This window comes from Nelumbo nucifera, chromosome 3, assembly GCF_055504915.1.
Source record: "Nelumbo nucifera cultivar China Antique chromosome 3, China Antique-T2T, whole genome shotgun sequence".
Lineage (NCBI taxonomy): Eukaryota > Viridiplantae > Streptophyta > Magnoliopsida > Proteales > Nelumbonaceae > Nelumbo > Nelumbo nucifera.
The window spans coordinates 90,205,978-90,223,524 of record NC_142651.1 but is presented as its reverse complement, the minus strand read 5'-3'; the positions used below and the strand labels follow the sequence as shown (position 1 = coordinate 90,223,524).

At 38.5% G+C, this 17,547-nt stretch overlaps 2 protein-coding genes across 3 annotated transcripts; one reads left to right on the top strand and one right to left on the bottom strand.

The window, feature by feature from the left end:
* Positions 1-6,387: 6,387 nt before the first annotated feature.
* LOC104608950 (uncharacterized) lies at positions 6,388-7,101 on the bottom strand. The gene has a single exon (XM_010275077.3). It carries the CDS (start codon positions 7,012-7,014, stop codon positions 6,577-6,579), a length of 438 nt encoding a protein of 145 aa, XP_010273379.1. The 5' UTR covers positions 7,015-7,101; the 3' UTR covers positions 6,388-6,576.
* Positions 7,102-15,840: 8,739 nt separating this feature from the next.
* On the top strand, positions 15,841-17,265 carry LOC148801714 (uncharacterized). 2 transcript variants are annotated; one of them, XM_088899579.1, is made up of 3 exons: positions 15,841-16,692; positions 16,821-16,925; positions 17,019-17,265. In XM_088899579.1, exons 1-3 carry the CDS (start codon positions 15,982-15,984, stop codon positions 17,130-17,132), a joined length of 930 nt encoding a protein of 309 aa, XP_088755705.1. In that variant the 5' UTR covers positions 15,841-15,981; the 3' UTR covers positions 17,133-17,265. The 2 variants fall into 2 exon arrangements, with proteins under 2 accessions (XP_088755705.1, XP_088755704.1); XM_088899578.1 differs by having other exon boundaries at positions 15,843-16,692; positions 16,815-16,925.
* Positions 17,266-17,547: the final 282 nt, after the last annotated feature.

Sequence of the window (17,547 nt, the reverse complement as noted above, 5' to 3'; positions counted from 1 at the left end):
GGGGCTCTTTTACTTGGGAAGAGATCGGGACTCCTCACCTGGAGGGACCTCGGGACGCTCCCCCCACCCTTAAGGGAGAGCTCGGGGTAACCGGAGCGTCACTTGGTACCGAGCTGCCACGCTGGACCTCGGCGAACTAGTCGTGCTGAGCTGTCACTTGTGCTGAGTCACGCCCACATGTCCCCCTATGATGAGGTCGGGTCAAATCACCCTCCATCAGTTGCAGTGGCAAAAACAAAATCCTCGGTCGCCTGCTCTATCTTACATCAGAGGTGAGACATCAATGGAGCTATTCAAACCACTACTCATCAATCGCTGACCGCTGCTTCATCTCCCTACCCTATCCTTCCGTTCGGTGGTCAAGAAGAAAAACACTAAACTCATGGAGCTATTCGATGTGATCATTTGTTAATCATTGACCACCGCTCATCTCCATTCTCACTCGTTCTATTAGTGGTGGAAAATAAAACCTCAACGTCATGGAGGTATTTGAACCTCAGTTCACCAGTCGTCGGTCGCCACTGCATCTTCATTCTTTCCTTTCACCATTCGATTATGAAGTTGCAAACCCCAAAGGCCTAAACCCTTATTCTATCATTAACTTGTGACCCAATGGGTACCCTTGACCCAACTCCACCCTGACCCTTTTCTCTTGACCCCAATGGGTCACTTGACCCATATTGACCCACATAAGAGATGGGTGGGTTTCAATAAGGGTGGGTTGAGTGGGTCAGATGGGTTGGGGTCAAAATTATCAGCCTTAATATAAATATGCATTGGTTTGTTATTTGTCAATGCATAAATGTAATGTTGCCAAATACAAGCAAAAGTGAATCAAAATGCAAATTTACCCTAAACTGGGATTTACACTCCATTTGCATCGTTTCCAAACATAACCTAAATGTCCCCAAGTTTCAATCAAGGATGCAGTCTAAACATATACCTTCCCTCTAAGCATATAAAACAGAAATACAATACCAACAAATGCATCAAATAATTCATCTTGAACTTAAGAAGGCAATAAAATTCAACACTAACAAAAAGAAATAAAATATAGGAAAAATAATATTTCAAATATTGGGTTTAAATACTCATGGAAATCTATAAAAGAACAAAATGTCACCAAATTCAGAAGAAAAAACAAAAAACATTCAACAAATAATTGTGAGACCAAAACCAAGCTGTGTTCACATAGAGTAAAAATAAATTAAGTGGTTAAAAAAACAAGGACTGATGGTCATTAACCGTATTTATTATTTACAATGATTGTAAATCACAAGAAAGAGCAACTGGCTGAAATCCCAATCAACCGTAATCTCTTCCAAAATAGCTTAATTTTTTATTTAATAAAATAGCATAATTATAAGAAATTGTAATATGAATTACTATGTTTGGTTTGAAGGAAAAGGTAAAGCCATAAGGGTGTCAATGGACCAGTTTTGGATTGGACGCCGTCCAGTCCAAAATCAATTTGGACGGATTGGATGGACCAACAAGACATATTGGATTGGACCAATTCAGTTCAAAATATTTATTAGATTGGACTGGACCTGGTCCGTCCATAACAAATTTATATTGGATTGGGTTGGATTAAACCAATATCTGGTCCATTGATATAAGATAAGAATATATATGTCAATGGACCAGGTTTGTGTTGAAACCAATCTAAATCAAAATGAATTTGAACAGATTGGACAGTCCAAATTGATCCAAAACATTCATTGTATTGGATTGGACCTGTTCCATTTGTAATAGACTCACATTGGACTGGATCAGATTGGACAAAATCCAGTCCAATTGACATCCCTAAGAAAAGGTAGAGAAAGGAAGGAAAAGACAAGAAAAACAATATAAGGTTTGTAAAGGTTTTTTTACCTCTCTTCCTCTCCCTACATTTTCCTTCAAACCAAACATATCCTTAGAGTCAGCTCTCAGCTGAGTCATTATTTTATACATGACCAAGTCAAATAAAAAATATTGGTTTTCCAACCATGTTTTAGAGAACCCTAATGAAGATTCTCTCCACGTAGCAATATGATTTAGGCCTCCTATCCTTTATTAATTTATAGAACAGAATTCATTTTGGAAGCCCTATTCACATCTCCAAAATAAGTGATTTTATGTGGGAATAAGCTTTTTAAACATATTGTAAAATTTTCCTTACTATAATGAAGGCTTCTTTATTTTGAAAAAAAAAAAAAACAAAATACAAGGCAGGTTAATCTGCTCATCTGAGTCCAGGGAGGCAACTCAAATGACAATCCAAACGGTCCTCAATCAACCACATCTTGAATGAGGACAACCCTAATTGACCCAATTACAAAACCATCTCTTGTTGAGATTGTAGTTTTTCTTTTCCTTTCTTATTTTATATTTTGAGAGGAAAGAAGATTTTTATTAGAAAAAGAAGAGGCTAAGGAATTTCCACCCTTGTGTATCTGCAACCACTAGCATCTTCCCTGATTAGGGACAAACAGTTAGGAAAATCCAAAAGAAACAACAAGAACCCGTGCTCCTGTTTGCAACCTCATGCAACTTAGACCAAAACAAAAATAAAATCCTTTGTGTGGAGGGCTCTTCAAAATGGCCTTTCAGTTAAAGAATTACTAACCAAAAGAATTTCTGCAATCTCCAATACTTGTCCATTGTGTCTAGAGAAAGCTGAATCGATTGAACATGCCCTTTCCTATTCTCAATCTGGTTTGCATCGAGCCTTGACCTCAGAATGGATGGGAGTAACCTCAGAAATCTTCCTAGTGGCAATATGATCTAAGCCTCTATGACTCTATCCTCTATTTATGGGACAAATGTTAGTCTGTCATGACAAATCATTTTTAGATTAAAAAAAATGAAACCTTTCATGACAGATCATTTTCTGGACTAGGGACATTAACTGAACAAATAGTGATCCAAAAGGCCATTATCAATCTGATGGATGGTGCAGATCAGCCACTGATGAGTGAGATGGAGGACAACCCCAATTGACCCAATTAGGGAACACCAATTGCAGGGTCTGTGTAGAATTTTATGAACCAGCCAATCAACTTGGTGTAGAAGATGGAGCAGCCGAGACAAGATAGACCTAGCTCTAATGCTGGGGCTGAGTCTAGGCATGACAGAGAAGCCATGTGGGCAACATTCTTCTGTTGTTAGTAGTTGATGGAACACTACTAATAAGTAATAACCCCCCTATTTTCTACTACCACAAAATGCACCATCACCCCATGTCATTATACGTCACCACCGTACAAATCTACACATGGGATGTCTACACTTGAAATCAAATTTGAGTTGTTCCCCCGCACCACTTTCCTATCCTATTAAAGCAGCAATAAGAATCAATCTCTGCCAACAGCCAAGTTTGAGTCTTTGTGATGTTGATTAAATTGGGCCAAAACCTCTTATGGACTAGCAAGGCCCAATTGTAATAAGCTTTAGAAACTTAGATGGGCTCAACCCAATCCAGCCCAATGCTACCCCATGCAAGCAGGGCCCAGATGATTTTTTTGGTTTATTTACTAAAATATCTCCTATAATTTATTCATGAATTGTACTAAAACCTACCTATTATAGTTTGCATTTTACTAAAACACCGACTTTTCATTAGATGACAGTGGAAATGACAGTTTTGACCCTAATGTTCATTTGTATGAATTAAATAAAAAATTAAAATGAAAATATCATTTTCCCCCCTAAGACGCGAACAACCACTCCATTTGGCTCTATTTGGTCATTTTTGTCTTCTGTAAGAAGAAGTGTTGGTGGTACTTTTGAAATAAATAATCATGGGCCCGTGCTTTTGAACATCTTCCACTCAGTTTAGGTGATAATGTTACTATTTTCATATGGGAAAACAAACGCGTCTTAATTAATGAAAGTTTGATTAAGTAAATAGGTTACAAACTATAGGAGTGTTTTGATAAAATGAAAACTATAAAGTATGTTTAAATAAATCTGGAAAACTATAGGAGCATGGGTTTAGAGTTCAAAGTGAAATGATGAGATTTCAGGCTGGCAAGCATGAAAATGCAGCTTTGAGTATGAAAGAGATCACTTCGTGAAAGAAAAATGCCAAAGGTTAGGTTCATTTGTAGCCTTCCCATATCAAGGCACCCGGATAGCCGGGATCCATTGACCTATGAATAGTATTATGCCAAACCTTTGCTATTTGGCATAGAAACCATATAACCCTAGAGAGAAGAATGGCAACAAATCTGCTACAACCATGGTTGCAGGACTTTCTTGCAACCCCCAATCAAACATGAACATGCTAGTCGTTTGTTAGAATTCACGATATCGCATTATTTATGTTTTTTATTTCTAATACCGGTGATCCATATTTAATCCATTTGGGGTTTCCTACTCACTTTTCCTATCCACTCTTTATTCGTTATGAATTGGAGCCACACATCTCTATTATGAATTAAAAGATGTGTGACTGTAATTCACGATGGATAGAGAGTGGGTAGGAAAAGTGAATAGGAAATCCGGGCTCTATTTAATCGGGGTTGCAAGGAAGTGTTGTGACCATGGTTGCAGCATATGTGTATTCAAAATGAACTTAATTTACATGTTACATGGAGTCCATGTGCCAATACAGATGGAATTGACTTATGCATGTGCACCAAATGTGGCCTTCAAGAGACATTGAGGAAATCAAATCATTTCATTTGTTTATTTTTTTTTTAATTTTTAAGGGCATTATCATAAACTGTGAAGGAGTCAAACACAACCCAGTCTTTATGTCATTGTATTTATATATCAACTTTCTTTTTAATATAATTATCAGTTTGTCGGTCTAAAGGCTTCAAATAAAAAAGAAAGGAAAAGAAAGGAAAGAAAAGAAAAAGAAAAAAGAAGAGGATGAAATGATTTGCTTCTAGTACTTAGTGCCACCTAAGAGTGAGTTTCCCCCTCCCCCCTCCTTTACATGTGAACAAATTCCACCTAAGAGTAGAACAAAGATGACCTGTCCTTAGATTAAGTCATATTATATATTTTTCATATTATTGATGATTATCTGTTTAAAATATTAAAAAAATGAAAAAAAAATAATATGCATATAGTAATCTCCAATCCATCTCCTGCTCTTGATTTGATGAGCCCAATCCTCTATAACTTCTTTAATTAGATTATCTAGTAGAGCTAGACAGCTAGTTACAAACTTACAATGCACTTCTGAAAACCCTAACTGATCACAAGTCAATTTCCTAGGTGGGTTCTATTCTATTCATTTTTGTGGAGAATCTCTTTTTAAAACAATTTGGGAAAACCGTCCCACATTGGGTTGATTACTGTAGCTAGCCCAATGTTTTAACAACCGGCTCGGAAACTGAACCGGTTTTACCTCCAGATTTTTATGTCAGTGGTTCGATAATCTGATCCAAATGGATCAATCCATGACATTATCAAATATTTAAAAAATAAAAAATAATTAGAAAAAATCGACCCAAAAATCATTGTTCGGATAGGTAACCGGTTCAATGGTTTTTTTCTTAGGAATATCCAAGCCAGGTGCTAAACGGAGCTGGATAGGTAACCGGTTCCCAGGTTCAGTGGTTTGACCGCCCGGGCTAACGAAGGTTTTAAAACCATACTCTCAAATATTTTATTATTTAATTATTTTATATACTGAAAATAAAATAAAACAACTCTTTCGATTCTGATGTATGGGGTTTTAAACTGTTAATCTTCCACGTGGCGACCTGTCTTCAGGCACCAAGGGATCAACTGAATTCCACCCGTAAATAGTTAACACATGGAAGCTCCACAGGGTCCCTTGTAAATTGGGCAGAAGAATAGAATCCTCCACGTGGCAAAACAAAGGTATGGTGAACTAGTGACACACCCTAATCGACCCGACCAGGGAAGCAGTTGCTACTTGCATTGGGGTTGATGAGGAGCGTGTGATGGAACACTACTCTACTGGACTACCACTAGCTGCTGAGCTACCATGCCATCACCCCTCATGTCATCATGCGTCACCATCAACCACATCTACACGTGGGATGTCGACGCCAGATCATTATAGAGCGTTGCACCGTAACCTACCAACACATGATCCAAAGCCCAGTTTGGTCCATTCCTTGTCAGCGTTCACAAAATGGAATTACTCTCCCAGCCCACCAACCCAGCCCATTTCCTTCTAGATATCTATTTTCTGATTCATGAGAGCAACCCACCAAAGAACAAACCTTGAATCTTCTCCTCCTTTCTTCCTTCAATCCTTCTCTCTCTCATGCCCCTAAACCGTCTATGAGAAATATCAGACAGATCCAAGGGTTCATGTTGCACTGATTATTCCTGGACTGATCAAGATTTCAAGATTAATAGGCCCAACTGACACCACATATACTAGAAAAATAAAATAAATCATAATCTGAATTCCGATCGAAGGGCTCAGCTAACCTCTGTTCTTCTTTCATAGTTGAGGCAAAATCCAGAGGAAAAAAACAAGTGAAGATGCAACAAAAAAGGGAAAAATAAAATGAAATTAAGAAAGAAGAAAAGAAAAACAATGATGAACAGTTTACAAGGAGAGGAAAAAGAAGTGAGGCTGGTGAGGTTGGAGAGGAATCAGCCTCCAAATTTGTTGTTTTCTTTCTCCAAGCCTTCAAAGAAGTTGGCAAGAAGCTTCATGGCGTTCACCTGGCATTGCAGAGACAGAATGTAGCAAGCTGTTTCTTCAAACAGCTTGTCAACCCCAAGTGACTCACCGCCGGGGACGATCTTCTGTAGGGTGGTGATCCTCCTCTCTATTCCAATTTTGTCTTCGTCGCATTCTCCACACGCATTCTTCTGGAGCTTGGACTTGGTGCTGCTGCTCCTCTTCTTTCTCCCCAGCCTACGCCGTCTCCGGTAGGGAACATTGGTGGTGGTGGTGGTGGTGGAGGACTGACTGTGGAGCGTGTGACCCAACTGGGTTTCTTCTGCTTCTTCAATGCTTCTCATCTTCTCTCTTCTTGCTAGTGTCCCTTGGGTTGTTCCATGGCTTTGAGCAGTCTCTAGCTCCATGAATGTAATTGGAAGATGGGAGAGAGGAGAGAAGAGAGATGGGAGATGAAAGACTTTTAAGAGAGAGGAGAGGAGGAGGGGGGGACTGTGGAAGGGGGTTAAATAATTGTTGAGTTCTGGAAATGTCAATGCCAACGAAGCTGGGCCCACCAGGTTTTGGCTTCCCAATCACTGTTTTTGGATCACCTGTGACATGCATGATGCGGTTGCTCAGTGTGAGAGTTTTTAGTTTGGCTTGGTTTTTAGTTATACACAACAGTGGCTTGGCTTGGCTTGGTCTGGCCTGGTTTTGGATTTTGGGTTTTTTTTTATTTTTTATATAATTTCATCACTTTTGCTTCTTTCCTAGAAGAAGGCAGCACTTGCTTTGGTTTTGGACTTTTGGGTCCACTCTAGAAAGGCCAGTACAGAAATGGGTCAAGCTCCCCCATCCAACCTAATTTGGGCTGGACTGGTCAATAATATTATTGTAGAATTGAACTCAGCTTCTCTCTCTCTCTAAAAATTGTCCAGCTAAGATCTATGAGTCACACAAGCCAACATATTAAAGTTGTACTACCCAAATGTAAGCATAAAAGTGAAGGATTTGGATTGTATTTGGATAAAGCTTTAGGGTTTATGCTTTTAAAGTTCAAAAGTAAGAAGGTCCAATTTTAGGCTTTATGCTTTGGGACTCAAGTATTTTGGGTCCAAGCATTATTCTTATCAAATGCTCAAATCACTTTTTTTTTGGCACAATTTTGTGATTTTTCACAGCCCAAAGGTTATAAGCAAAGTTTATCCAAACATTGCCTTAATTTATGAATATTTATTATGCTATTGATTTTTTTATTTTATTTTTTCCTTTAATTAAAAAATTAACTAATAACAGACTCATTTTATGTTTTTTTTTCTGGAAAAATATTTTGATTGTAATCTTTTTACATGCAATATTTTAAAACCTCATGTAAAACTTCTGTCATTCATGCATCCCCTAAACACAAGCAAATGACAGAATTGGTTGAGCCAGGTTGCTACAGGACTCGGACAAAGCCTAAATCGATCTAGAGAGGTTTCATAGATGTCAAGCCCAACTTATGTTTAAAACTATTCCGGTCCAACCCACCCTGCTTAAAGGGTCAATTTGGATTATTAATTAAGCCAATGAAATCATGATTTAGTAAACAAAAAAAAAATAGACTAATTTATTCAAGTGTAAATTGACCTTCTACTAATTTCAAATCCTGATTTTTTTCAACCATCCCATAAAAAACCGACCTGGAATCGAAACTGCTTTGGCCATTCGGTCTAAATGAATGATATATTACAATTTAAAAAATAAAAAATTAATTAAAATAAAAAACAGCCAAAACCATTATTTGGGTCGAATGCATTGATAGTTCGACTGTTCGAGTTATTAGGTTGCTGATCAAATCAACAGTTTTGACAAGATTCTAATTCAGAGATGAAGTGGAACCAGTTGACTGAACAATTTTCGGGTCAAACAGTCTGACCATCCGGGTCAATGATGGCTCAAAAACCATGCATGGATCATATTGGTCAGACCGGGGATGAGCTAGACCAGTGTTGTGAAATTTGGACCGGACAAGTGGAGTGGATGGACCACGAGGAGCCGATCCAAGAAAGCGAAGCCAAGGCTTGAGTGTGGGGTGGGGGGGAGGAAAGGCTCAAAGGACTTTTGGCAAAGCAAAAGGAAATGGGCCACACTAAAACCAACGGAAAGCACATGCGCTCACATGATTTTCTCGAATCCACCACACCCCATGTGCATCCCTCCTCCACCACCTGCCCTGATCTTCATCACCCACCAAAGCATGCACGCCACGTGTAGCATTTCATGGGGGCCCACCTTGAGCCCCACAACGCAACCCCCCCCCAGTTCCACTGTAGTCGTCGCAGCTTCAAGTCGGAGTGGAACTGTTGGTGGACCGGTGGTGGTGGTGGTGTTCCCGAGGAGGGAGCCAGTCGGCGATTTACTCCCGCGTCGGTTGGCAGCCACTCGTTGGGATCGGGATCGAGTAGAAGATTTTGTTGGGCGTTTGGGGCTCCATGTGATCACAAATACAATTCAAAAACTCGTGGATCTCCTCTCCATTTTTTTTTTTATTTAGTCATGTCGCAATTATTTTAGAATAATAAATATCAGAAATCCTGTTTTTTTGTTTTTGTACAACTGGGAAATTAAGAGTTAATTTTTAGAATTAATTAATTATTATGGGAAGGTCCCCGCCAAAATAAGTTGGATTTGATTTGAGGACATTGCAGTACAGCCAGGGCAGTGTCCTACGTTGTTTCGTACCAGTACTGATAAAGCCTACCCCTTGCTCCAATGTGAGTGGGGCTCATTATAGACGGTATTAACCATAGAGTACATGGGTTGGTTAGGGTTGGCCCATGGGTTGGTTACATGGGTCAATGGTTCAAACTGTCTAGGTGAATTGGTCTTTGATAAAAAGTCAACAGTTTTTTTATGAAAAATATGGCGGGGTTGGTAAGTCTTTCCGTATGGTCCTTTTGAGCTTTAACAAACTCGAAAGATAAAAAATCGGTATTTTTTCATTTGATACCAAAAGCTGGAAAGATGAGAAGATATATGCACAAAAACCCTTGAAAAAATCGAAAACATCGAATTTCAGAAAGCTTCAAATAAAGCTTTCTAGTCTTTCTACATAATAAATAGCCTTTAAAAGCATTTTTAAAGGTTGATAGACAGTACTGCTTACTAAACGATTTTTATCTAAAACAAGAATTTACATTTTTTACATTTGCACTCCCATACATTTATACTAGTGCAAATATATTCGCACTGCAACCAAAATTTGAGTTTGGCCTATTTAATTATTAGAAAAAGTTTCTTCAAAACATCTTTAAATAAGTGTATCTACACCCAAAAAATGTCCAAATTTTGGACCTTCAATAGCATACCTCAACACGGTTGAATCAACGTTTTGAGCAAAACCCAATTTCCCATTGTTTGAAGAACCATACCGAACCGAGTGGCCGAATTGTTTCATTTTCCAATCACCAACCAATGAACCGGATGTATAGATCTAATATCTACGTGGGCCTTCATCCCTAAGAAATCTGAGACACGTGTTTTGCAATGGGAATAATGGGTTTCACGCACATGTGCAACATAACTGTACCACATATGAGAAGTTGCCACATAAGCATAGATTGGTAGAATATCGATGGGAAGATACATGCATGGGATGGGAAAACGTTCCCCCATAAAAAATAAATAAAAAATAACGTAAAAGGTTAAAGAATGAAGCCAACCAATAACAAAGGAAAACTATAATGCTGAAATGCAACCAAAGTGGGGTGGAGTCAGAAAATGTTGGCCGGGAACTTGATCGGTTTTACTATAAGATCGATGTTTATACTATAAGATCGATGTAAGATGCGCTTTTCGAAGAGCAGATCCGGATTCTATGGTTGGGATCAATGGGTATCCACTATAATACACTTCCTTCTCTGTGGGACCACTTTGGACTTTTATGTTGTTTGTAGTGCAAATCTGAATCGGATGCAAATTTTGCATTCATTTATTTGTAATTATAATCTTTGTACTTTCCATCTCATTTGCATATACTTATTGACAGTTTAAATTTTACATTCTAAAGACTGATGCAAATTTTGCACCTTCTATCGAAGGTCTTATATCCATTCTCTCTTATATATAAAGTGGAGACAACGCCATCTTGCTTTCTACCTCGCTTATAAACAAAGAACCCTTTACCTACTTCTGTTCTGCATCAAATAGGTTGGGAACTGCATCATTTTGCTTCCTATTTTGCTTCTATCGAGTCTGAAGCTAAAGGTAAATTAGAATTTACACTCATTCAGTCATTCTATTTCCACTTTCATGCATTTACATCAACTTGGGGTTCATTCCTCTCTTCCCCCAACAACCCCAAAATGAAAAGATTAGTAAAACCAAGAAAATAGATCTAATCAAGTTTCTTAGACTCGATTTGAACCCGATTCCTAAATTGAATCATTTTGTTTGAGGGGGAGGAGTGGGGTGGTTTGGTCATGTAGGCTGTAGCTAACTAGCTACATCATAACTTGACAAAGATTGTAAATTGAGGGTGCCAATTAGCCTAGTTGGCAAGGTCACTAATCGGTAGTAGAAGAGATTTGGGATCAATTCTCACCTTAGGGCTATGAGACTTGGGATCAATTCTCACCTTAGGGCTATGGGTAGGGGTGCAACTTGGACAGATTTTGGTTAGGCTTTTCTCAAAATATATATGGACCCGATCCAACCGTTCGAGCCCAAAGTAGTGTAAAATACTAACTTTGTCCAATCCCAGTTGCACCTTTACCTATGCATATTCTAAATCAAGCATTAAACCCCATTTTGTATCGCTTTGGTATTTTATTGGTTAAGATTTTTTTTTGGCTATCAGTTAAGATTTAAGAACAGGAAAAGTTTTCTTTTTTTTTTTTTCATTTACTAAGGGCCCGTTTTGCAAGTCTGAAGATCTTTTCGTAGTTCTTACGATCAATAGACACATTGAGTTTTTGACATGAGATTTGAGCAGCTCGAAGACCGTTTGGCAGATGCACATATTTCTATGCGTCGTTTCGGGTCTTTCCGCACGAGATTAAAACATGAAAGACGCGGGAAACTTCATTTGGAGCTTCCCGAAATCGGCTCAGAATGGGTTTTCCGCGTCGTTTTGGCACCCCATCTTTTGGCGGCAAGATCTTCTGCGTGCTAAATGGGAATAAACCGATTTTCGATTTTCCTGACTTATAAACAACCGAATGAAAAGACACATCAAACGGGTTCTAAAACATTCCCGATAATTTTATGGATTTACTAAAATAACGTCTACAATTTTGATATGCTACTGCGGTTGTCGAGGTTTAAACTCAAATCACCCTGCGCGTGTGCGCATAACATGAACGTCCGTATGCCACTAAGGCATACTTTTGATTAGAAAATCAAATAAAACAATTCTTTATTCAATACTTATATGTAGTACTAACAAATAATATATATTTACGTTCAACAATTCCAAGTAAAGATTAAATAATATTATTCAAATTTAATATTTTATAAATTAATGGAGTAAATAATTTATCAAATCCGCATTCATATCAAAAAGAGGTTTTAATCTCAAAAAATTTATGTAAATAAAAATATTAATAATAGAATAATAATTTTAGTACTTAAAATTTATAAATTTGAATGTGAAATGTATCTTAAAATTTTTATAAATTATTAATTAATATTTAAATTTGCATTAAATAAGAATATATTTACTATTTACAAAAATGATAATTTATTTCATAATTTTATAAAAATAATAATATAATAATTTCAGAAATTAAAAATTATGAATTTTCATACAATATGTATCTTAGAAATTTTAGTATCTTTGAGATAGTTTAAGTTAAGATTATATATTTTTATAAATTATTAACTGATATTTTAATTACATTTTATAATAGCATTTTTATTGTTTACAAAAATAAAAATATTGTTTACCAAACATTTGAGAATTAATTTTTAGTTGATTATTTAGTTAATGTTAAAATGTAAAAATATAAAAATAAAAAACATTTGATATAATAATTACATAAAATAGTTCCATGTGTTTTGTGACATGAACTTCAATTGAAAATAAATAAAAGCTTTGTACAAGTATTAATTAGTGAAAATTTATATAATATGTTTTAGGACTCTAGATTGATACATTATCAATGAAAATTATATGATTTCTATGCTTCCCGCTATATTAATTATTGTAATGTATTTATTCACAAATACCATTAGAATATACATTTCTTATGCATTTTGATGTGGGCTAATCCGGCCCAGCCCATTACGGGCTGGGGCGTCCAGCCCATGGGCGCTAACAGAGGTCCAATCCAGCATAGCAGGGGCTACCCTACTCGCACAGGGCCAACCGCGTAGCGCCCCAGCATCCTCGCGGGTACCCACTATTTGCCTTCGTACGACACTCATCTGGAGCGTCCATCTCCACCTACATCTAGGCAGTCCAAGTATAAATACGAGGTACCCCCTCCAGGTAAAAGATATGATCCTAGAACCTTAGTAGCTCTTGGCATACTTCTGACTGGGAGCCTAGTGCCTATGAGCGACCTCGTCTGAGCCCTCATTTGTCCCAGACCCCCTCTTTACTCCTCGTATTAACTTGATTGTCGGAGAGGCCTCTGACATCTCCTATCTTGTAGAACATCTCGGCCTCTTCAGGACGCCTCACCTCGGTTACCAACCCTCGTATAAGGGAACCTCGCCTCGGCTACGAGCCCTCAGCCCCCTTGACCTCCAAGAGACATTCCCTTTGGCATCCATTCCTTCACCTCGACTCACACCCTCCGGAGCCTCGGGGTCCTCAGCTCTTCACCAGAGCTCGGGAGTGAATTGACTTTGTTGCCCTCGGACAATCCAAGTGTCAACACATTTATACATTAATTTTGACTATTTTAACATTGCATGTAATGTTATTAATATATTTATGGAATTTTTATGCATTTCCTAATATATCCAAGCATCTCCATGTTTTTCCATTTGTATCCATGCGTTTCCAAAGTGTACGTGTATCCATATCCAAGTGGTCCAATACGATACTCAATACCGATACTTTAATCCTTGGTTTATACCAATTCATCTATCTATACACATATAGATAGATGTTTGGATCCTCTACAAGAACCGGAGGATACTGGGCCAATTGTGATGTGCCACATCATCCTGATATTGGAAAGGATTTTAGACCATTCATCAGTTATTCACAAAATTCTTCGCCAAAAAAATGAAAAAAAAAAGAATTGCGGTCTTCTGATGTGCTAAAATTTGCCCCCTTCATGTATGGAGGCTAGAATCTCTTCTCAACATGCTTTGCTGCTCAAATCCTTGTTTGCCATTGATAGATTGCATTTGTATAGTGAAAGATCTACTTGGCCTGATCTTATTGGAGAGGGAGCAATGACTGATTGTAGTATATATATATAATCAGGGTTGAAGTGAGGCGGGGACCTCAATCCCCATCCCCAACCCCGATCCTGATCGGGAGATTCCTATTAATCCCCATCCCTGTTCCCGCCCCACCAAAACAATCCCATCCCCGACCTCATCGGGTCAGGGAAGTAGGGTCCCCATCAGGGATGGGGAAATTTCCACCGCTATTAATATATCGCTTTCAAGTGGCAAAGCAAATGAAAGCTTGAAAACTTGAGAGAAGAGGCATGCTCAGAGTTTAGCCTCTATGAAGATTAAGCAGCAATAAGTGGATAATGATAAATTGGTTTCCAATCCTAATGCCCAAATGGTGTTGGAGCTTAATTGTAGATATACATGTGAAAGAGACAGTGCTGATATGTTGAGACGAGAGGTTGCTTTAAGGGCCCTTGGTATACTTTTCTTTGTGTTTTGTAATTACCCGCAAACTAATTTGTCCCAATGCATTTTTCAGCAGATGCACTTATGAATGGATGGAATTTGTATTTTGAATGGAGAATAGACTTAAATTTTATTTGTATTTGATCTTTTGTTTTTTTGTTTTTTTTTTTGTATTTCATTTCAATTTGGATGAATTGTTATAAAATAGGTTATTTGAAGTAAATTATAAGCTTATTTAATAATTGAAAATAATTATAGGTTATTTGGAATGAATTTCAGGTTATTTTGGCATGTGTAAAAAAAAGTGTAATTGACGCTATATTCAATTGTCGGAGATTTAGAGAAAACTGTAACTAGCAGCAATTTTTAATTTTTACCGACTGTCGGAAAAACTGCCACTAGAACGTTAGCGATAACTGTTTTAGTGGCAATTTATCGGCTGCTGGTAAAACCTTTAGCGACAATTTTTAAGACTTTTAGTGGCAGTTTTGATTTTCTTGTAGTGTGTGATGTTAAAGTGGTTAGTCAATAATCATTTGAAATTCCATGGGATTAAGTCTAGAAAGGAATTGAATTCCTCCTTTAGTCTTCCGAAGTCAAGGAATCAAAATGTAGTTTTGTGACCTGATGGATTGGTATCAGATAAGTGTCCACATGGACAGAATCTCAAAAGTAACCATTCCCTTCATCTTTCATTGGGAATAGGGATCTGTTACTCACTGAGCGCGCCTCATACTTACCTCACAGTCACATCCTACCTTGTATTGGAACATCTCCCATGAATAATAAATTTAAGTATGGGAGATGTTCCCGATGTGCGGTCAGGACAGGCCATGAAGTCAGCGTGAGGCATGCTGTGGCAAGAAAATCTAGATGGACTGCGTAGCTGTGTCAGGACGGAGCCCATCTAGGGTGTCAATTGGACTGGATTTGGTCCAATATGATCCAGTCCAATGTGAGTTCATTGTAAATGGACCAGGTCCAATCCAATCCAATGAATGTTTTGGATCAATTTGGACAATTCCAATTCAATGTCTGGACCATCCAATCTGTCTAAATTCATTTTGATTTAGATTGGTTTCAATCCAAATCCGGTCCATTAGCACATATTTTCTTATCTTATATCAATGGACCAGATATTTGCTTAGTTCAACCCAATCCAATATAAATTTGTTAAGGATGGATCATGTCTAATCCAATCTAATAAATATTTTGGATCGGATTGGTCCAATTCTATATGTCTTGTTAGTCTATACAAATTGATTTTGGACTGGACGGGTCCAATCCAAAACCGGTTCATTGACATCCTTAAGCCCATCTCCGTCTTAGGTGTTGTCTTCTTTACACCAACCGCCCAGCCCACAAAACTTTTTTTTTTTTAATTACAGTTTGCGTATGTCGCGACTGCGGCGCGGGCCTTGTCATTATAAAAACCACTGTAGGCATTCGAGCTTGCCCTCCCACAAGCTCCGGGCTCCAGTCGTACGTAGCGAATACCAAACACGAAGGTAGAGCAGAGAAGAACGTAACACAGATTGCGATCTTGATCTTGAAGGCGCAGAGATCTTGATCTTGAAGGCGCAGATATGCAGCAAGAGAAGGGGGACGATCACGGCATGGGTTTCGACCCAGAAATCACGCATCCCATGTCTATTCTCCTGCTCGGGAGCACTGATTTCAGCCATGGCCACTGTGAGTTGTGTGGCTCCTCCTTGAAGAAACGATCATCCTCGGATCTGCATCAAGAACTCTGCACCTCTGAGCCATTAAACAAGAAAGTCATGGTCGATCCAACGTTACCGCCAAAACCTCGCTCAATCTCAGACATGGTCTCATCTCCTGTCCCCACAAGCACTGTTCTTGGTTCTTCCTTGTGGACTCTCCGCCGGTGCAACTCTGCGCCGGATCCTCCGTCCGAAAATAACAATCTTCCGCCACCTTCCCCACAGAAACCACAATTTCTTGATCGATCACAATCTTTCCCCACCCCATCACCACCTGCAGCACAACCGCCGGTGGCGACTGCTTTAGACAGGCTTCATTCTTTTTCTAGCTCATCCGACACACCAAAGACACCCATGGAAACGGAGATGTTGCCATCTTGTCCACCTTTGGTTCCGTCCACCATTCCCTCTGCAGTTCAAGAGCCGACCAAGAAAAATGGCGCATGTCAAGAAACTACAACGACACCGCCCACAAAAGATACAATCCGATCATCCGATTTCGGTCAGACGCTCTCCAAGATCACCAATCCTGCACTGTCGGATCCTGTGAAGGTGGAGAGTTCTGCTACGAAGGTAATTAAAGATTATTTTGGAATCGGGAATAACCAATCCGGCACAAGCTTATGCTGGGTTTACTTCAAGCTGCTATTAATTGTTTTCTATCAGATGTAAATAACCATTGGAGCTCTGTTTAGTTACAGAGACCGGAGCAGATAAAGAAACGACTGATACAGATAAATGAATGCTGCAACGAAATAATGCAGGAGGTAATGAAAGAAGAAATCGGTGATGGAACCAACAACAAGGTCTCTCAGTCTCTATCATATATATCATTTTCCCTTGATTTTGTTTTTGTTTAAATCAAACTTGCTTGTTAATCAGTAATGTTTGGGGCGCAGGAAGTTTCAGAGATTAACGAGGAAGAAAGTGTGACAGTTGGGAGAGAGGGAGAAGGTTTCAGTGTCCATTACAAGTGTGGCTGTGGAAAAATGTACTGTGTTCTCATCATCTGAGAACTAAGAAGACTATTTGTCTGTTTTCTGTGTTCTATATATAGAGACGTAATTTTAATTTGGGTTTTGTTACTTTACATATATTTGTGCTATATTTTTTTTTTCTATAAAAAAACAGGCTTTCTGCTGTTAACACGAGTCCAGCCTTAATTTGACACGTGGCTAACTAAGCAATAATTTTACATTGACCATTTTTATTGATAGAAAAGAGATCACATCCAGATGCTTGCCTAGGTCTAGAAAAGGAGTTTATATGGACTTGGTAGGGCCCATCAAGAAGGTCCATAATCTGATGGACAAGATGCACTAGCCACCTGATCACTCCACAGTCCACATGGATTAAAATACGGGTAGGGCCCATTTTGATATAGACCCAGGATAGGGGAATGAAGTTGGAACCGACCTTCAATCAGGG